The sequence below is a fragment of the Porites lutea genome, chromosome 6 (assembly GCF_958299795.1).
Source record: "Porites lutea chromosome 6, jaPorLute2.1, whole genome shotgun sequence".
Lineage (NCBI taxonomy): Eukaryota > Metazoa > Cnidaria > Anthozoa > Scleractinia > Poritidae > Porites > Porites lutea.
The window spans coordinates 17,262,401-17,283,927 of NC_133206.1; the positions used below are offsets into that span (position 1 = coordinate 17,262,401).

Genomic DNA, 21,527 nt, shown 5'->3' on the forward strand with positions numbered 1-21,527 from the left:
TACCAAGTAGCCCCTACCGACGAGCCTCCTTATGGAGGGCTGACGACTGGCCTCACCTTTGCCGATCTCAAGTCGCACATCGGGGCATACGTGTCGAGAGTGAAACAGCTTAGGCGAACAGTGATGGCTTCAAAAGCCGAAGCGTTTGAGCTGGCCGATCATCAAAAAACCATCTATGGATGGAGTCGCCCCATTACAGTGAGCGGTGGAAGTCAGGCTGCGGCCGGCGTGGAAGCTTTGCTGTCATTGTGCATGGGTCCTCAAGACTTGTACGACCTCTTTCGGCCAATGGGTATCTGTTCCACGGGAAAGCGAAAGATCGACGTGGAAACTGACCTGGTAACGACCTTGAGCGGGGGAAATGGGAAAATGAGGATAACGTCTTTGGACACTTCGACATGCGACCGAGGAGAAACCGCACCCTTTTCCCTGTGGCTTGTGTACCAGCAAAAGTATTCGAACGTCGTCGAAAGCGCAAACCGCCACTTGGATAATTACCCCGACGTGGACTTGGTGATGACCAACAAACCACAACGTGCGTTTCTCCAAGCCTTTATGTCAAACGTGGGAAATGCGTCGTATTCGAGTAGAAATAATCCACGCGAGATCACGCCTTTTATTTTTGTGCATGTTGCCATAATCAGGTGCAGCCAGTATCCAGATCTCGACGACGAGACAGATGTGTATATGACTCTGGCCGAACAACATTGGCGGGTTGTTCTCTTTCCTTTTCGTCTGAAGACTTGATGAAAGAAATAAAGTAAATTCCCAAAATTGACCAGCAGTCTTTGCATAGGTTAACACTAACTTGGTCCTTTTAGAGGGAAAAAAAATTGCCGACTAGAAACAATAATGGGATTGGGATCGAAAGTGGCTACTACCCTTTGCGAACATGCCGTACTGACTCGCACTGTGCGGTTGGCGTGGCCAAACGATATGCCGAAGCAAACGTGGGGAAATCGTCACATCAACGCCGAACCCCACGATCTTTTAGACGTCAAGAAGCGAAGTGACCTTGCCAGGACCAAGACAGTCATATTCGACCTGACGCAACTAGTTTACGGCTTTCCTAAGGCAGGTCGTGAATGGATAAGTTCTCATTGCGACACGCAATTTGCGAGCTTCGAAGGGAACACTTTGGAAGAAGTGCTGACAAAATGCATTGACGGCGGTTATCATATCGGAACGGTCGAGCAGCTTCCCGACAAACGTTATGCAGTGCACGTCGATACGTTCAACGACGAGATGTTGACGGGGTTTCTCTTTGATCGTTTACTAAGCTTACGTCGAGGCTTAACGGCTTTGCTGCCGGATCTCGTGGCGGCCTACTACTTGGTGGACGGCGACCGTCCGGCTGCCAAGAGCATCACGAGTACAAATAGGTCTCTAGCCAAGTCCAGGTCCGAAGAACACAAACTGCGTCAACGCGTCGAGGAGTTTTTGGGTCCCGATCGCGTCGGCTTACTCGAACCCACCCCTATTCAGATAGGTGGGCAAGAAATGTTGCAAGGATCGTTGTTTGATTATCTTCGTAGTCGAGACAACCTCTGGAGACTTATCGACTGCCTGTCTGAAACGGTGGAACGCGTGGGGGGGGCAAAACGAAGCTGACGTGGATGTGTTCGTGGCAAGAGGATGGAACTCCAGTACCGATTCAAGTAACCGCTGGTTTCGTATCGCCGGTAATAGACCCGAGAGCGCACGTCCTTTGAGAGATTATTTCAGTGGAAACGTGGACCTGGAAGCGGACGCCATGATGATCCGTTTGGGTCGGTTTGCCACCAACCGCCTAAACGGTCCTTCACTGTTGTCGACGACCGACTCTGACGTGTTGGTATCAATGATCGCCATAGGCTCGCCGGAGTTGTTTTGGGCCAAGCAACTCGGCTTCAGAGATAAGAAGAACGTGGTGGTACGCACGGTTCCCGCGGATTCAAAGACCAGGTCATTGTTCGTCCCTCATCGCATAGATCTGCGGAGTATCGATCCTTTAGAGGAACCAGAAATATGCAACGATAACCTCCTGCCAAAAGTCGAGAAAAGTTTCCTATTCTCTTCGGGTCCTCTGGGTGACACGTCCAAGTGGTCCAATGCGGAAGCCGAACGTCGATTGTGCGCAATCTTTATTGTGTTGTTAAACGGCTGCGACTTTTGCGAGGATCTATCCTCGTTTGGACCTCGAGGGATGGTACGCTTGTTGAGTCAAAAGCCCAAACTACGCAAGGTGCACTTCAGTCGCATCACTTCCATTCAGAACATAAACAAGGAACTGGAACATGGTATGCGACGCGAATGCCTGACGAGGTCGGACGAAGCGGTTCGTTTCCCATGGAGATGCGGGGACTTTGTGTGCCTCGTCGAGGTCGATTTCGAAACCATGAAAATGTTGATACGAGCGGCCCTTACTCCCAAACCGATAGAGGGTCGCGATTGGAGACCCTTCATTCGTCGCCTGTGTTATTCCGCCATGACATTAGCGGCTACTGGCATTGGATTGGAGAAAGAGATTAAGGTCAACGCGCAATTGGCCGAAAACTTTGGGTACGACTCGACGAGGGACTTTGAGTACATACAGTTCGAAGATAAAGAATATAGATCCATCCAAAAGAACAAATAAAGCAACAAACACATCTCACGGGTGTCCTCAAAGGATTCGTTGTATGTTTAATTCAAACAAAGCAAACAATTTTGATACATGATAAGATATGACTATGGCTTGATATCTTGGCCTTTAAAACAATACCGAAGAAATTTGGGTATGCGTTGCTGCTCAAAACCGATGTAAACGTACACGGAGCCTTTGACCAAGAACCTGTTGTAGGTCCTCCTTTACAATCAATGACAACAGTAAAGGGTGTATTGAAATCCGTCTCTGGTCGCGTGAAAAATGGCTCCGCAGGGACCAATAGAAGAGGATGGACCTCCACCTTAAAGATCATGGATTTCATACATACGTATATGATATACAAATAGATATTACAGATATAAGTATAAGTATATATATATATATGTTATATATATATATATATATATATATATATATATATATATATATAACATATATATATAACTGTACATAGACAGTTTGTACAAAAGAAAATGGACTACATTGGTTATATACAATCCCATCGGCTATTAGAGTGCTCAATAGTTGAACTAAGGCAGAGATCTAACTCGACCGAAAAAAGTATACCGTCCGTTATTCGTGGAGTAATATTTGATGGTCAATTAAAGGTCACGGGAATGTCTCAGCAAGACTCGCAGACGAAAGCAAGCATATTGACGGGTTTTTTTGTGAATAAAAATCATATCATTCTACCCGTACGTTTCCTCGTTTGGATCTGTTTTATTGGCCCTTACAATTGCGGGATGTACAAACATTATTCACGTCGTAGCCTTCTTCGGTCACTTGCAGAGCCTCTGTGAACGTTAAAACCGCAAGGGTTGTGGTTTGCACGTCGGCTCCGGATTCAACATTGCGACAGGGGCGAGGTATCCGCGTCAAATACTTGGGAAGGACATCCACAAATTCGAGGTCGTGATACATAGAGAAGTCGTCAGTTTTGATCTCACAACCTTTCCTCGTCAAGAGAGGAAAGTGGATAGACTGGATCCTGCATACGACACACATGGGCTGACCCCAGTGCCATCGTACCTCGTGCTTATGGTGATCGTTATTGTCGAGATAATCGGTCAAGGTGCGATAGGGTGGCATTTCGAAAGGTCGCTTTCCGTGAATTTGGACGGCAAGGCAATCTCCGTGCCAACCGAGGCATGGTCTTAAATGCATGGGATTGTACACCCCGCGTCGCTTAAAACACAAGGCGAGTTCGAGGTGCTCGCGAGTCATTGGACGCCCGACGACAGATAAGGAAGTGGGAACATGCCATCCATCGGCGGTAGCTTCATCTCGGAGTAGGGGCGCCATGGCTTCTAGATGACAATGCACTGAGACATTGTTTAGAAGATGCCTGACGTCGCGAACCGTTTCGTCGTCGCATTCTCCGTCACCACCGACAAACCGCTTGATCGTCGCGGTCTTGTATCTCTGAAACCATTCGGCGTAGTCCAAACACTTGTCGGCATCCTTAACCAATTCTTCTAGGAACGCCGCGTCCTCGATACTGGTCGGTTGAATTGTCAGCGTTGCACAGGCCGTATGCAGGATGCGTCTCCTTCGCATTTTATTTGCATCATCAGTGGCATGAAGTCTGTTGCTCTCTGGAATTGTCGATGAAGGAGCTCGTTGTTCCGTCTTGCGAAGCTTACGGGGTCTCCGTTTGAGTTGAAGGTCGCCGGGATCTTGGCAATCGAGGGAACGTGGTGAAGCCTGCACGATAGTATTGGTGATGGACAAATATCGGTCGAATTGATCCCGCGTCGACGGGCAGAGGTAATCGGAACGGTCTGGCGGAAGAATATTCATTCTGTATCTTCTTTGCTCTGATACGCCGAAAACGGACCGACGTGGATCGTCTCTAAAGGGTCTGATTTTCCCAAGAAATTCATTGTGTGGAGTACTTCTTTGCGGACACGCTCTACTTTGAGACGTTGTTTCTTAGCGTTTTCCAGCTGCGCGCGTAAGTGGTTGCGGTTTTGAATGTAGCAGACGAGCGACGACTGTTGTTCGAGGTCATTGAAAACCATAGACTCTTCACTGTCGATGGCGGTGGTCGACACTTTTTTCATGGCTTGAATCAAGCGTTCAGAGGAATTTTGCGTATACTCGATCAGGTCCTCGTAATATGTTCGCAACGCGGGTAACCGTGGACACTGATCCGTAGACTCGCTCTCGACTTTTGCTCTCCATTGCTCTATCCTTCCGTCGTTGGCTCGTACCAATCGACTGATGTCCGCCTCGAGTTGTGTCATGGCTTGCTTTTGATGCGACAGTCTTTCCCGTTCTGTACCTAACTCCCTTCGGATGTTACGTTCTTCGGCGATAGCGTATAAGGCTGCAGAATGACGCCTGGTCTCTGCTGCCAGGGGAAAACCGTACCCAATACTCAACATGTTAGAAAGAAGGGCGAGGAACTGGAAGAGTGGCGCGCGCGACTTGAACCACTCATTGTACCTATTATCCACGGTATTGAGCGCCTCTTCAAAATTGTCAATCTCCAAAGGAAGCTGTTTCATGTTGATGATGACTACTTCACGGGACGAGACGCTTATAGGAAACTCGGACTTCACAAACACAGTGTCACAGGCCCTGAAGCTCAAGCGAACCGTTCGCGAATTGAACGAGACACGTGTAAATGTTGAAGTGCTGAAAGAACGTCTAGATGCTGCAGACAGAGCTGCTCGAGATGCGTCCGTGCAACACGCGGCGGACATGGCTCGAGTGGAGGGCCAACGGGACGAACTTTCCGACCTCTTGCGGGATAAGACGGAAGAGCTTGCCGCCGCAACCGAAAGGATTGAAAAGGTTGAACGAGAGTTGCAATCTGCCACCGACACCATCGAACGATTAAGAGAAGAAGTCGCCATGAGGAACACGGATCCGCTACACGTTCAAGTGCGACACGGTAACGCTTACGACGCCCTACTGGAACAAGCTGTGAAAAACTCTGGAAATCAGAATGCCTTGGTGGAGCTGTATCGCAATATCGAGACGCATACTTCAAACATGAGGTGGCAAACGTTTTTAAACGAAACGGCATTGAATGTTCGCAACCTCTTGTCCATTTTCATGAGATGCGACCTTTCTAAGAAGCTGTCCGAAAAGGCAATGGTGGAAAAAATGTTGGCCGAGACAGAGAGGCTACAACCACCCCTGATCCGATACGCGCAACGGCACTTGGAATTCGAGGAAAATAATAAGAAGAAACTGACAAAGGTGCAGATGCAAACCTTTCAGACACCATTACAAAAGGCCTTGGAGCTACTGGCCAGCGCTTGGGTAGAAGACATGAAAAAGAATCAGTCAAACGGAGTCGTGTTTTATTGATCAATAAAAGCCACGTCAAACCGTGCAAATACAGATGCGAGGCTCGTGTCCTTAGTCCACTGTCTAGGGTCTACAGCCTCCGCCGGAGTTGTGGAAAGCCCACGATCAGTCACGTTCATGGCCACCCAACCGGCAAAACTCTTGGACATAAGACGGTTCGTCGAAAAACACGCACAGAGTCGCGCTAGCTGCCCTAGATGCCAGTGAGCAAAGTCCAAGAGTATGACAGTCTTGATACTTTGACTCTCTAGCGGAGCATTGTCGGTTTTCTTACGATAGACGATCGAAGCCACTTGTCGAATGCGTCGGGTTAAGGTGGCGGACATTTTTGTGTCTCCGGAGGCCATTTCGATCGTTGCTAAGTCGTGTGGCGTCCTTTCGAAATGTGATAGCAAAACACGACGATCCGGAGAATCGGGGGTGATTGTAGAATCGTAGACCATGATATATTCGTTCGCGGGACGTACCATGATGCGTGCGAGCAGATCCAAGGGTCTATATTGCGAGGGGCCGGTGTCAATCACCGTGCGTCTAGGACGGCACATGGCCTCCAACGACGGGAGGAGAATGCGATAAGGACTGAAATAGAATCGTCTGCCGTTCATGTCATGCCATCTCGCAATGTCGAGTTCCACCAATCGTTCCCAAGCTCGTCGATCAACTTCCGCGAGAGCCTCGTGCAACAAGAAAGAATCCATGTTGAAAAGAAGGTGGAAACAGCGAACAATAGCCCCTTCCTCTTCTGTTGTAGGTCGGTCCACTTCGCACAACAATCGATACTCTTCGTCCGAACCGCCGTCAAATACTGGCGTCAGAGTGCCGGGGTCGACAACTCGCGTTGCATGGAGAACGTGTCGGCGCTGGGGCGATGGGCGACGGCTTCGTCTCAAAAGGTCATCCATCCATGTCAAAACTTCCATGCGACCTAGCCTGATGTCAGCGATAGATTCCTCTTGGTCGTGCAGGGAATTGACCAGTTCCCTCTCAAGTGATTCCCAGAAATCAAGTCCGCCCGTCTCGACCCAGCATTTTCCTGTTGTCGACGTTTTGCCTTTATTTTTTTCCATGGTTTTCCACAACCACGAGACGGCCTTTGTCTAGGCCGCAGGTTTACAAGTTTGAGAAACAAAGACTCGAAGGGATGACCGAAGTATATCGGGACGAAAAGAAAACGCAGGACCTATACTTCCACAACAGGATCTAAGGCCTCCATTCGTTCGCGGATGTAGGACGGACACGTAAAAGGGGTTGGGTTCGACTCCCAGAGCAGAGATCTGAGTGGCCTTAGAGGGAGATTTGGAGTCTTTAATGGAGATCACGGTCGCGTGCAAGGCAGAAGTGGTCTTTTTTTTGCCTTTTCCAGACGTCGATCCGCTCAGCGTTCTCAACAGAAACAATTCGTTGCCCTCGATAATTCGTTGGAGATCATAGGCGCCATCTCTTATTTTGTCTGCTGGAACAAGACTCGTACTCATCGTCGCTGTCTTCGCTGCCGTCGTGTTCCGAGTGAGTAAGTACTCCGTGGGCGGTAGCAACGGGCACCACGGGTTGAGGTACGATTACAGCTTGCCCTGTTCGATATGGATCGGTATCGCGATACTTCATGGTTATATCGACAGCTCGATGACCAGTGTTGCACATCAACCATAGTTTCATGCGCCCCTTGCGAAGAGTGCGATCCATGAGATGAAAATTACTCAGTCCCATGGATTGCTGGATCGGATGCATAGGTGCCATGGGTAATTGCTCTCGAGACAACCACGTTGACAACACCTGGTGGACAATAAAACGTTGCAGAACGACGCTTTTCACAGGAACGGACTCTTCCTCCGTGGGATCTACGGCAGCCACCAAACTTCGGGCAAGACCTTGTCGCGTGCCCACGTCAGTGACGCCTTTGGAATATTGTACACCCAATATCGTTCTCGTCACCTCTACCTGATACAATCTTTCGAACATGTCGTAGTTCAAAGCATTGGGACGCACGTTCAAGTGAGAGCCCACGTGATTGCTGCCCTCTGGGAGTTGGTATCGCACGGGTAAGTTCACGGTTTCGTTCCCTCTCCCGCTGGCATACATTTGCAACAACTCTTCCAGCGCCTCGTTCTTCTCTTTAAGCCTTTGCCTGTCTTGATTATATCGAGTCTTGAGGCGGTACAATTTATCGGCCATTTCCTGGTGCGTTCTCCGTACTGTGCTTGCCAAGAATCCGCTGCCTCTCAATTCTTCGGCCCCTCCAAACGCATTACCCTCGGTCGTCATGACAGCCGCCAACTCTGCGAGTCGCATAGCCGTAGAGGTACCCTGGTTGACCTGGTCCCGGAGCATGCGTTCTCGGAGTTTGGCCCTGTTTCGCTCAATCTTCTCTTCCTCGATCACATCATCGCTTTCCTTGCACCCTGGCATCTGTGAAGTAACAATGTATGACCGAGAGGCGATCATCAGCGAACGGTCGTGTGCGTGGCGAAGACGTTTGAGTTTCTTGTGCAACGGTAGAAGCATGGAGAGATCACTATTGGGACATTCCTCGTCGGTCAAATGACGAAAAAAGAACAATTCGAAGGGTCCCGTGTCCGTCTGTTGATCTATGCCTCGACAGAGATATTTGCCCGACGGTTGGAGACGCACCACGACAAATTCAAGGGGCACATACGGAACGACTCGACCACTGTCGTCGAGCGTCTTGTACCCTAGAGGCGTAAAACCGTATCTGATGAAATTGAGTGTTGCCTGGTTGATGCAGCGTTCCAGGTGCGGTAACAGTGTCGCTTCAAAATCATCCCTTAGGTTATCGATCTCTTTCAATTCGGCCTCTATCGTTTCGTCGTCGTCGTCCGTAGAGTGTTCACTAAATTGGCGAACCAGTCCTTGGAAAAACATGTCCATCGGGTTTAGACCGTTTTTAATTAAAACGTCGATACAACGCCGCACGTGATGATCTTCCTCGGAGAACTTTTTGAGTTCCTTGGTGTAATCGGTAGGAAACACGAGCACCATGCACCCTCCCTGTTGTTTCTGCAATTCATCGCGATGAAGCCGGTATAGATCCGCAACGGCTCTTTGGCGTCTGGTTTCTAACAGTGTGTTGGCATAGACCACACCGTCGACAACAAAAGAACTCGGTACCTTCAATCTCGTTTGGAAGTCTGCCATTTCTGTAGATCGCTGATGCCGTCGCGAAGGTAAATGGCCATGCTGACGCCGCAAACCTTGCCCCAATAAAGGCTTCGGTTGCTACCCATGCTCTGGACGATGAAAAACTCAACGGCGACGTTGCAGAGGAGACTGACCGACATCATGGCAAACGTCGTCAACATGTGATGGACGCGACCGTGAAAGAGAATGTACACGAGGTTACAAAACGTGTATTCCGACATTGTCACGAACGTGCACATGCAAACGAGAATGGGTGTCAGTGTGGGATTGATCGATCGTAAGCGGTCAGGCACGGAATCTCCCCCAACGTCGTCTGAGCGATGGTCAGCGGCACCGACGTGTACCACTAACGCGGTCAATAACGCAATGATGAAAAACGCGACAACTTGCTGAAAACTAGACAGACGTTTTCGATGACTGGTTTCGTTGTGCACTCCGTGCAAGGTGTGAACGAGTTCGAAACTCGTACCCAACATTTCCTCGGTGATTACCAACTCGAAAGAGATTCTTTGTCGATTAGCTTTGTCCGGCACCTCCGGCAAGCCCTGGTAAATGGTATTGGTAGATTTTGGCGTTGGTGCACGAGTTTCTGGTCTCATACGTCACCCCAATACAGAGCAAAAGAAATGGATGAGGTAATGCTGGATTTATTAGAGAAAGAAGAAGCCTTGAGTTGTACCCTTGTCAAGGCGGACAAAGCCATAGAAGTCACCACCTCCTCGCTTCCTTCCAAAACATCCACGAGAACATTATGTCATCTTGACGCAATAAAGACGAGGGTTCAGGAAGGACTAGAAGAAGTGACCAAACAGCGAGTGAAGGCCTACAATAGCTTATCCCTCTCAGAGGTGATGCAAACATCCGTGTAATAGTAATGGTAATAAACAAAAATATCAGTACACCACCAGATCCTCGATGCATTCTATGCCCATCTTATTGTAGCATCTTCTCCAGTTTACTGGGACTCGCAGATGAGGTCGATTACAAGACAAGTGATCCACGAAGCGCTTGTCTCTAAGGCGGCAATGCATCGTCTCGACCGAAAGACGATATACTTCCATAGACCACTCGACGTTGTCAAGGCACATCGCATGAGATGGGTAGTGGTCGTTCAACTCTGAGAGCGTCTTTATGAGCGGTGCAAATTTCATCAGACGACAATGCTCACGAGATCCGGAGACGACTGGGCCGATGGGTAACACGCGCAGTAGTGGGGTGGAAAACTGCAGCACTCCTTTGTTGGGGTAATTTAAGGCGAACGGAGCGGGTTCCGCAAAAGCTGCCATGAGTTCTCGCCTCGGACGCATGGCTTGAAGCTTCAACAGGACTTCGTCGACGCGTTGTTTCGTATCGTCGGTCATACCACGTCCAATAACCGTATCCACGAAGACGGTTATTCTGACCTCCCACAAGTGCGTACCCCATAACTCGTGAGCAATGCATGCGGCGACAAACATAGAGGTATCGTCCACTTCCGCCTCAATCAACCGTTGGAGTTCCGGAATCTTCTCGCTCGCGGTCCATCGCCCGGTCTTTAGTCGCGTCGTCAAGAACTCGATGCAAGGGTTCGACCATCCGTCGGACCGATCTCGACCGTCTTTCTTTATGCGCCAGTCTTTGCCCGATTCGATTAACTGAGCAAAGAGTATTAAGAGTTTTTCTTCAGGTAGGTCTTTCAGATCACAGAAGCCTTGCTCTTCACACGTAGTAGCATCCACCACGGTCTCCATCGGGGGTAGATCCAGCCTTTTACAGGTGCCGGTCTTGGACGCAGTAAATTGCAAGAATCCGTCTTCCCACACTTTAAGCATAGATTCGGGACGGAATGCGGAACACGTCAAGTTTCGACTGGCCTCCAACACAAAGTCTCTGTACGATCGGGAATAAAAGTAAGCAAAGAATATCAACCTCTGCCTTTCGACCGGCACGACTTTCGTGCGTTCGGGTTTTTCGATCTTCGCCGTTTTTTGCTCTTGTCGGTTTCACGAGCTATTTGTACTGCTGCTAGTTCAATAGCTGGTTTCACTTGGGCATAAAACCAACCGTCGTTGCGTCTTATGATTTTCTTGTGGATTCCACCTGCGTAGCTTTGCAGTAGGACTCCGCGGTCGCATTTGGCCAAGGTCAAATAGGTCTTGAGCTGTATGATCTCGTGACGACCAACGGCTCGAAAACCATGCCGGCGATGCTTGATCTCCAAAATGCACGTCCTCCCCTTCAGATCGCGGAAGCTGGCATCGACTCGACCGATCAAGTGCACCCTTAAAGACTTGTTTTTCGGGTGAGTCCACGTTCGTTGGTAGCATCGCTGTCTTTCGCGAAATTTGTAGGCAAACTTTGCCTCTAATTGGTCGATCACCTCATTCTCCATTGCTTTCCCTAGCTCGGTGTCAACGAAGGAAGAAATAATCTGCTTCGTGAAATTCGCGTTCATGCCTCTGGCATCGGCTTCGATGGCACCCTCCGATGATGTCAGCAAAGCCTCACCCTTCTTTCCATCCGTAAACTTCTTTGGGCAGCTCTGGAGTCTTTCGACAAAACGTCTTGACGCGGGAAGACAACGCAAAGCAGCAAATTCGTCGAACCTTCCATGCGACGAGGATTTTCCAGGGCGCCAACGGACTCCTCCTCTACGTCGAATTCTCTCAAGCGCAGCCCGTCTAGAATCAAAAACGTTCAGTTGAAGAAGTGCAGCTACGTCGGTAACTGCCACATTTACGAACCTCATAATGTCTATTGTTGCCTTGATTTTTTTTTTATTGTTAGTGTGTGATAGATTGACTACTCGGAATACTCACGGGCTCGATCTAACCCCATATATCTCTCGAAGCATACAGGAATGTACTTAAGCCAGGCGTCAGCACCCTCTGGATATGACGAATATTTCGATCCACCACTGGAGGCAAACCACGAATGTCCGATCTGTCTTTCGGGGCTGCGAGAACCGATGCAGACGTCGTGTGGGCACAGGTTCTGTAGAGACTGTATATTATGGAGCTTCAGATCTGTTAGCCACTCGTGCCCCGTGGATAACGAAAGGTTGGACGAGAACTCGCTCTATCCGGACAATTTTGCTAAGCGAGAAATATTGTGCCATGACGTTTTCTGCCGAATGAAAAAGGGACATGGGTGTACGTGGAAGGGACCCCTTAAGACGATAGATGATCATATAAAAGTCTGTGCTTTTGTCGACATCTGTTGTCCCAAAAATTGTGGAAAACAGTTACAGCGTAAAAACGCGAAAAAACACTTGGAAACCGAGTGTCCTAACAGAACCACACCATGCGAGCACTGTGACAAAGAGGTACACTGGAATGGCCTTGAGAATCATTTTCGAACGTGTCCAAATTTTCCGGTGTTTTATGGAAAATGTGGACGACAAAACATTGTGCGAAAATTGATGGAATATCACTTGGACAACGAGTGTCCCGAAATGGAAATCAAATGTGCTTTCAGCGTAGTGGGTTGCACATTCGAGGGAAAACGAGCCACCGTGGAAAAGCATGTCGATGATCAACTCGGAAGTCACGTCATGGACTTAGCAAAGACGTTTGGTGCTTTCATAGCAACCCAGAATTTGGGAACTGAATCACGGTACAATTTTCCAGAAAACGTGAGTTGCGTTGCAAGGGCCAACAACGTAGCCTATTCATACGACCCAAAGGCACCGCGTCATCAACAATTGAAAGAAAGTAACGAGCTGAAGCGTAGGATCAGTTTTGTTTCTGGCGAAGTCGAAAACCGAGAATACGCCCTAAACGGGCCCAGCTCGAGGCGCCAAAGACCCCTGCTAGACCTCGATTCAGTTGTTTGGCAACTTGAGACAAAATTACTGGAATTCGAAGGCCGTGTCTGTAACGGAACGTACATTTGGAGGGTAGAAAATTACCGACAGCGTCGACAAGACGCAATTGCCAATACGATGTCAGCCATGCATAGCCCTCCTTTTTACACCAGTTTGTACGGCTATAAGATGTGTCTGAGGATGAACTTGAACGGCGTGGATGGTGGCTTGGGGAAACATATTGCCTTATTTGTCCACATGATGCAAGGGGATTATGACGACATTTTGGAATGGCCATTCTTCGGGAAAAAAATCAACCTCTCCATCTTGGACCAGTCGAAGTGTCATTGTCATATAAGTGAAACTTTGGTCGTTGAAGCCGACCTTATTGCTTTCCAGAGGCCCACTGATCGTCGTAACTACAAAGGGTATGGCTACGTCGAGTTTGCCCCCATTGACGCTATTCGTGAACCTCGGCATGTAAAAAATAATACTATGCTTGTTCGCGTTCAAATTTTTGATTAAGGTTTAATTTCCATTATAGATATATAGATATATATATATATATATATATATATATATATATAGTATAATATATATATATATATATATATATATGTATATATATAATATAATATATTATTATATACATACTGAGAAATACTCACCAAAAAGCTATGTCGTAAATTTTCGTACGCAAATTAGTTCTAGCCAATCAGAGGAGCGAACGATGGTTTTCACACGTGAAAAAAATGATACGTCCAATCAGAATCGCGAACGATGTTTTTTCACGTGTGAGAAAAATGATACGTCCAATCAGAGGCCACAGAGGTGTGTGAGTTTCGCGCCAAAATTCCCGCCTCTTATTGCAGTTTGCAGCGCCGCTTCGCACACATTCAACGAGAAAAATTTTACTCAAAGAGTTTTTCGCTAAAAAAGTGAAAAACATTTCGGAAATGGAGTGGAATAGTTTCGTTTGTTTCACTGTCGATAAAGAAAACGGTAGAGAGCCGGCGAAACAACAGCGGAAAGGGAAAAACAGAACGAGACGTAAGCTTTTGTTGTGCTTTTTGTCGGAGCTACTTTGCCTTTCATTTAAGCTTAAGCTTATATTGAAACCGGCCATTTTACTTAAATTTACTCATTTTCAATTGTGCATTGACAACAAACAGTTAAGATTACTTATAGTTCTTGGATTACCTCATATCCTTACCGTCATTTATGTTTTTAACAAACGTTTGTACTAAAAAGCTGATACTTCGTTTTCTTTGTCATTTTTCGGCAAGTGTGTAGCGGCAAATAAGCATTTTTGAAAGATTTAAAATAAAAAGGCCGCCAAAATGATGAATGTCTCGGTATGTATATAATAAACACAATACCACATGGAAAGTGCTTTGTACGATATTTACGCACTCGTTTTTGTATCAGAAATCTTACTCGTTCGCTGCGCTCACTCGTTCGATTTCTGATACGTCAACAACTCGTGCGTAAATACCGTACGCCAGCACTTTCCATGAAGTATTCTCTATATATAATACAGTATAATATGGTATAATAAACCATACTACACCGGAGTAAACAATCGATATCACTTGCAAAGTGTATTGAAATGGCCGTTTTATTGTCTTTTACACATCGAGGGACTAGTGAAACTCGTCATCGGATGAAGAGACCAGCGTTTTTTCCGCCATACTAGAAATCAAGTCATTTGCAAAAGACGCCAAGGCAGGGATGACTTCGTTAATCCACCATGGCTTGTCAAAGGCGAGCGGTAAATTTATGAAGAGTTTTTCCCCTTCGAATAATTCGATAACTTACCCTTGCTGTTTCTGCGCGAGAAAGAGATAGGTTTGCAGTTGAGCAAATTCAGTGGGGCTAACATTGGGTTTTCGTCCAAAACGCGTCTTGATCTCGACGACTCTGTCTATTTCATCCAGGCAATCAATGCGCCCCAGAATAACTACCTCGACTTGTTCGTCAGAAGATGTCCATGCCAGTCTCTCGTACGTTTTTTGCGTCGAACTACATTTGCCAATGCACGGGTTGGCTTCGGCGATGTCGATGGCCAGCATTTCGTTGTTTTTGCCCATTTCGGTCCTAACAAAGCCCCGCGCCATGTCGACCAACTCTGTTTGACCCTCGTCTGACAGGGACGTTTTTAAACGAGCGACTAATTCATCAAACTTCGCGTGATCCTTGATGCTGTACTTTTGCCTTCGAAATTCGCGACCACTTTTCGTTAGACCTATGGCCTTGAGCAAATCCAAAGGTGGACGACAAGTGTCTGGAATACCAACTTTATCGATGCGTTCCCACACGCGTTTGATGACGTCGAGGCGAGAACAATACGGATTCAATCCGAGGATGCTACCTATCTCGGTAGCGTACAGGCGTATCTCTTGGCGAGCTTCGCTGGACGATGTGCTGTCGGCCATGAAAGCTGACGATACAGTTATGATGAATCGGTGACGGTAAGGGGAAGTCGCCCGTCGACAATCACGTTGAAAGATACAAATTGCCAGCCGATTGCCAGGATAACCGCCATCACCAAGTCGTCCCGAGTAGAAGATGTTTTCCCCGAGTTACAGTCTCGCGCCGCGTGATAAGTAAAAGAATCCATCTGTGTCACCAGTTCTTTTAGAGTAGCCCGAATAGATTCCTGGGTCGGAACGAGTTCACTGAGATCGGGCAAGACAACGTTGGCGATGCCGTCGTGTTCGAGCCCCCTGGGATGATCCAGATGAGCCACGATCTCCGCCACCGATTCACCTGCAGTCTTGAGAATTGCATAGCGTTCTTTGATGATTTCGGTCATAGTGGAGAATTGGTCCACCCAGTATACGCATCTGACAAGTGCCGATAGGGTGTGTTGTACGAGGGACTTCTTTTGACGTGTTGTTATCCCTGGTAGGACACTGCCCTCTACGCTTCGTGTCTTGACCATGTTGATCGTGCGACTCTTGTGACATACTTCATCTTAATCTCCAGTTCTAGCGCTCGGCACAGATCCTGTGTCAAATTATTTTTCGATCCAGATGGTAATTTCGGCCCGCTTAAGAATCGGATATAACCGTTCGATATTTCTCAGATTGTAGAGGATCAGGTCACGGTGAATGGCCGTCATGTACCCTCCCTCGTGGGGTTCGACGTTGTACTGATCGAGTGCCACAACCTAAACCACCGAGAGACGCAGTAAAAGCCACAAGGATCCTTTGTAGAGATCCCGTGCAACTCTTTCATCCTACTCAATATGACCGCGACAGTGTCGCCAATCGCGTCGAAGAACTCGTGCTAGCTGTTTACGAGTTACAGCGTAGACACAAGGCTTCCGAGCTCAGACACGCCGCCGAATGCCATGAGACCGCCATGTGTGTATTGGGCTACGATCATCCTCTCGCGCGTCTAATGGAAGACGACGTGGATTCCACGGTAAGACAAAAGACCATCGAATATTTGACTCCGAGTGATGCATGGTCGTCACTTCCTCCTAACACCGCCTCTCCGTGGACGGATGCCCTGGCGGTCATGTGTTGTGAGGCTGGGAAACCCCGTAAATTCGCTATCCTCGTGGAGGCATTGTGGCATTCTTATGCAATCAAGACCGAGCGCGGTACCATCTGGATACTGTGGCTCTGTGCATTATCTTGCTTAGTTTTCCCCTTGGATGAGACCCACGTTCTAACTCGGCCGCTGATCGACAGCGTGATTTGCACTCTAGCGCACAAAACTCCGCCAACGTCCAGTTTCTCACCAATTGAGGAATGTGTTCTGACGATATGCTTCCTGGCATCCAGCGGAGACGAGTGTGGAACGCTGCGAGTTTGGTCGTCGGAAAACCTTCAAGACGATCAGGATCTCCGTCTTGAGGCTCTTATGAAAAAACTACACAGTCAAATGGCCGTTGGAAAAGCGAACTGCCGAGAAGGCAGTGAGCTACTTACGTAAAAACATTGGTGCGTCGTCTTCAGTAAAATGCATAACCCGATACCACTGGTTTTACTCGCTGCCTGGACGGGATCGATGACTACACGCCGGGTCAGCTGTCTCAAAAAAGTCGTCATTTAGTTACCGCGGTCACACCAGCGGTCTTACCCAAAAAAAATGGCGGCCAGAAGACAGCGTTTCTCCCGCGAACAAGTAATTGAAGAAGTTTTGGTGGAGAGTGAAGAAGCCGAGGAAGATGAAGGCCCTGAAGTTAATGTAAATGATATTTTGGAGACGTCGATAGGCAATTTTACCGCTCTTCGGCGCTCTATTTCCAATTACACCCACTTTAGGGAGGAAGCTAGTCAGCTAATGCTGAATGTCTACCACCGACATGAGGTTGGGGTGCATGGGATGGATAAATCTCTCATGTCTTCCCTCCCGGCGTGGCCCATGATCACATCAGAGGTTCTGATCTGGCTGAACAGGATAAGAAGGCGGATGTCAGCAAACCCGAAGGCTTCCAATCCATGGACTATAGAGGTGAAGCGTGACCTCCCCCAAGAAATATTTGAAGTTTTAGTGAAGTCTGTGCAGGGGCCGCCTTCAGCTTTTGGGGTGTCAGTGGAGGACAATGTGATTAAATACACTAAAAAAAATCGTCTCCTGCGCGATTTCTCGAGGTTTTGTGGCATCCCTCAGAGTGAAGTCGCCAATAAACTTAAGAAAAGCTTTGGCGGAAACCGTAAAGGTTTTAAAGCAGAGGTGCTTGCAAGCAGAGAAAAGCCTCTTTCTATATCCTACAATTGCAAACGAAAGCAGCAAACTCTAGTTTGCAATTATGGATGTTGGAATGAGTTTGGGTACAGTTTTCATGGGTATTAAAATATGACATTTAATTACCTTCTCTTTTTTTTTCTTACTATAAAATATACAAACTATTTTTAAGTGTTTTAATTTCAGGGGCAGATCTGAGAATCTCCAAAGTACATTTTTCATTGCTAATATTTACAGATGATTACAGTATATAATATATGTAACGTTTCAAAATATCTCAAGGAAACACTCGAGACAACTCTCAGAGTGGCCACTATTCAGTGCATTATGGCCTGTTAAATCACGGTAAAGTTACATAAAATGCAGTTGTGTGCATTCATTTGTCACTCAACAGATTTATACAAGAAATGCTGAAGTTTCTGAAGCAAAAACAGATAACAGCTAATTGCGAAGGTCAGGTGCTGTTTACTTACCCCAATAATGTGGTGGCTGCAATTGACACTTCATGTAACTTCACCTTTTCATGATTTTAAATACTTTTCTGAGACTAAGATAACCCTGCAACAATTTTCCCTTCTTTTACACTTTTATGGATTAGTGTCATGAGATGATCACCACATAAACAACAGCTTTGGTCAGCAGGATCAGCTTTATGTAGTCCACAATAACAATAGTTAGTGTCATTAAAAACCCTTTGGGGAATGTAAACATTTTTACTAGGAGTGTAAGAACAAGGTTCATGATGCTGTTCAGGTAACCATAGTAACATAATAAATTCATGCCTGAAAATTTCAGCCCATCGATTCTGGTAGGTGGTGTTTGCACTCAACTTTTGCAAAGCTATATGCTTAGCTTCTCTACCTTCCATTGTTACTGTTAAAAGACCTTGACCGTACTTATCATAGACTTGCCTGGCATGAGCAGGCACAACATGACCAATGGTCCAGATGGTGGGATTTACTGAGGTGGGTAATAGTAGTGCATTGGCACGATAGTACTCTTGTGCTAAGGTCGGAAGTTGCTCAAGATGAGTATCTTCCACTTCAAATCGATTGATTATTGAACACAAATCCCTCAGTCTTAACCCAACATAAGCAAGGGTGAGCACAGTCTGCTGTTGTTTTTGACTGTCTCCTTCCTGCCTCAAAAATGTCAACAACCTTGCAAAGTTGTGACAAAACAACCGTGACTCTTTGCCTGTAAAACGATACTGTAAATCCCCCGACTTACCCTGTGTTTCGTCAAACCATTTTCGAACCTTTTTGGCCAAGCGACCAGCCTTCACTTCACATTTGAGAGCAGTGACCACTCTCCCTAGACAGGTATCCTGTGGGACCTCTGCAAATGTTTTACAGGTTGGTGGTATGTTGGATTTGGCCACTGCCTCCTTTAACAATACTTTGAAAAAATACCCCCAAGCATTATTTTTGAGATGAAGTGGCTCTACATGAGCTTTGTCAATTAACTTACCCACCAAAGGAAGACATTCTTGACGGCTCTTTTGACGAGCTATAAATTCTGTTACTTTAGTTCTCTTCTGTTTTCTGGACAAAAGTTTCCCATCCAGGGAGGACTTCAAAGAATCTACTTTTTGAACAACCTTCAGTCTACTTGAATACTCCCAGGGTTTCCATTTACATGAAGGGCTGGACCCAAATGTGCCGCTTAAGTCAGTACAGTCATTTGTACTCACATTTGCAAATGACGAAAAGAATGTAGCAGAATTGCTTAGCTCCCCACCAAGCATTGCAAGCATTTTCATGTCATTGGGAAGCTCCTCAAAATGAAATGACACTTGTAAACCATTAATTTCAAATATACGTCCATCTAAATCTACAATTTGTTTGCATACAGAATTTAAGTACTTTTTTACAACAGGAGATGTCTCCTCTACATTAGCACCAAAGACTAAAAAATTGTCACTGCTGGATACCACTCTCTTTCCTACATTCAGAAAACTAATAAGGAAGGAACAAGCAGATTCATTTTTACCAAAAGGACATCCATCCACCCCAAATGCAACAAGAAACCTACCCTCTGTTTCCCCAAACCATTTCAATGCACCTTTGCGTTTCCCCTGCATATTTAAGTAAAATTTTGCTAGCCGTGGTAAATACTCTCGTAAATCTCTAAAGCACCCATTAATATTTTCATCATCTATGTCAGTACAGAATTCTTCCTCAATATAATAAACCTTTCCTATGTCAATCTTTTTAATTTCACTTACAAGAGAATTATAAGTGATAAGTTTTGGTATGGGACAGTTTGGCATAAAATTAATTGCTGTTTTTCCCCCCCTCTTTAAATTACTAGACTTCATTGAGGATGCCTGCCTCACAGCTTGATATTTCCTTTTCCCCATTACCCCAGAAGTATAGTAAGTAGCTATACTTCGCAATATATTATCTTTTGAACATTCAAATTCTGCCAACTGCCTTCGCTTACATTGCTTAATGACATAATTTGTAACCTTACTGTTAGATAATATATAATCACCAAACACACTAGTTTTGCATTTTTTAGAAACAGTGTGGTAGAGACCATCAAGTGCAGGTCTTTTGTTAGATTTTGTTCCTCCATGAATCTTCATGGCAGCCTGAAATGTTTCTCTACATCTACGCTGTAGTGTCTGAGGTGAGACAGTGTTCGTTGGTGGACGTACACGTGTCACTGTTTAAAAACAGAGAGTAAAGATTATGGTCTGTTACTTTTCATATTTTTTAATTTATATCAGCAGATAAATGTCATACACATGGGCCTCCTTTTATTCAAACAAATATTTTCTCATACAAAAATGACAAAGTCATCTATCTTTATTTCACCTTCAGGGGTGTGAACATTCTTTTCTTGACTCTCAGCTGACAGACATTCTCCAAGTTCTTTTTTCTGAAAAATATTATATTGGCTTACACCTAAGTATAAGTAAGACGTTGAGTCATGCTGGGACCAACCTTCCCCGAAAATATTTTTCAAGTTATATTTGTAGCATGTTGCTTTTAAAATCTGTTTTGATCAGATTTTTTTATTTTGATTGTTTAATGGGAGGTTTCAACAGGAGATGCAATTATGACCAGGCTGATTATCAAAGATTATGCCATCTCATATCTTATTTGTGGCCGCCCTTGTAATATCACAGCAAGCTGGCAAAAAGCATTCCGTTGTTTTTAAAACCTTGTACCCATTCATACAAAACCATAGTCTCTACATGTACAATTGTACTTTCTTAAGTCTGTCAGTATAATTTTGAAGAAATACTTATGTCTTTAACACATTGTTGTCAAAATGAAAGAGCTAAAAAGATTCTCTGTTTATGAATGTAAATAGACATTAATATATTCCAAATATTACATTGCATTGAGTCATGCTGGGGCCAACTTTCCGCAAAAATATTTTTCAAGTTTTATTTGTAGCATGTTGCTTTTAAAATCTGTTTTGATCAGATTTTTTTATTTCGATTGTTTAATGGGAGGTTTCAACAGGAGATGCAATTATGACCAGGCTGATTATCAAAGATTATGCCATCTCATATCTTATTTGTGACCGCTCTTGTAATATCACAGCAAGCTGGCAAAAAGCATTCCGTTGTTTTTAAAACCTTGTACCCATTCATTTCAAAACGATAGTCTCTTCTACATGTACAATTGTACTTGCTTAAATCTGTCAGTATAATTTTGGAGAAATACTAATGTCTTTAAAACATTGTTGTCAAAATCAAAGAGCTAAAAAGATTCTGTGTTTATGAATGTAAATAGATATTAATATATTCCAAATATTACATTGCGTGCAGTAGTGTGGATTTTTCATCTTTAATTTTGATTTTCTCAGTCTTAAATAAGAGAATTTAACAAGCAATGGTGTTTACTGTATATCAAATGTCGATTTCTCCTCACTTGCGTGACTACATGTATTGTTATTGACTAAGAGGAATCTCTTACAGGA

The 21,527-nt window shown here is 45.8% G+C and overlaps 2 protein-coding genes across 2 annotated transcripts in view; one reads left to right on the forward strand and one right to left on the reverse strand.

Moving 5' to 3' along the window:
• The first annotated feature begins 11,942 nt into the window (after positions 1-11,942).
• Positions 11,943-13,412, forward strand: LOC140941945 (TNF receptor-associated factor 6-like). The gene has a single exon (XM_073390945.1). The coding sequence runs from the start codon at positions 11,943-11,945 to the stop codon at positions 13,410-13,412; it is 1,470 nt and encodes a 489-aa protein (XP_073247046.1).
• A 4,647-nt stretch (positions 13,413-18,059) lies between these two features.
• Positions 18,060-21,527, reverse strand: part of LOC140941946 (uncharacterized) — a 4,216-nt gene continuing 748 nt past the window's right edge. Inside the window, exons 2-4 of the mRNA XM_073390946.1 lie at positions 21,184-21,245; positions 20,411-20,591; positions 18,060-20,258 (exon numbers count right to left, since the gene is read on the reverse strand). Coding sequence (XP_073247047.1) covers positions 18,136-20,258; positions 20,411-20,591; positions 21,184-21,245 — 2,366 coding nt within the window. The 3' untranslated portion in view covers positions 18,060-18,135. The remainder of the gene's footprint in view (positions 20,259-20,410; positions 20,592-21,183; positions 21,246-21,527) is intronic.

Coding starts and splice junctions, on each gene's coding strand:
- LOC140941945 (XM_073390945.1), top strand. CDS start 11,943: ATGTACTTAAGCCAGGCGTCAGCACCCTCTGGATATGACGAATATTTC.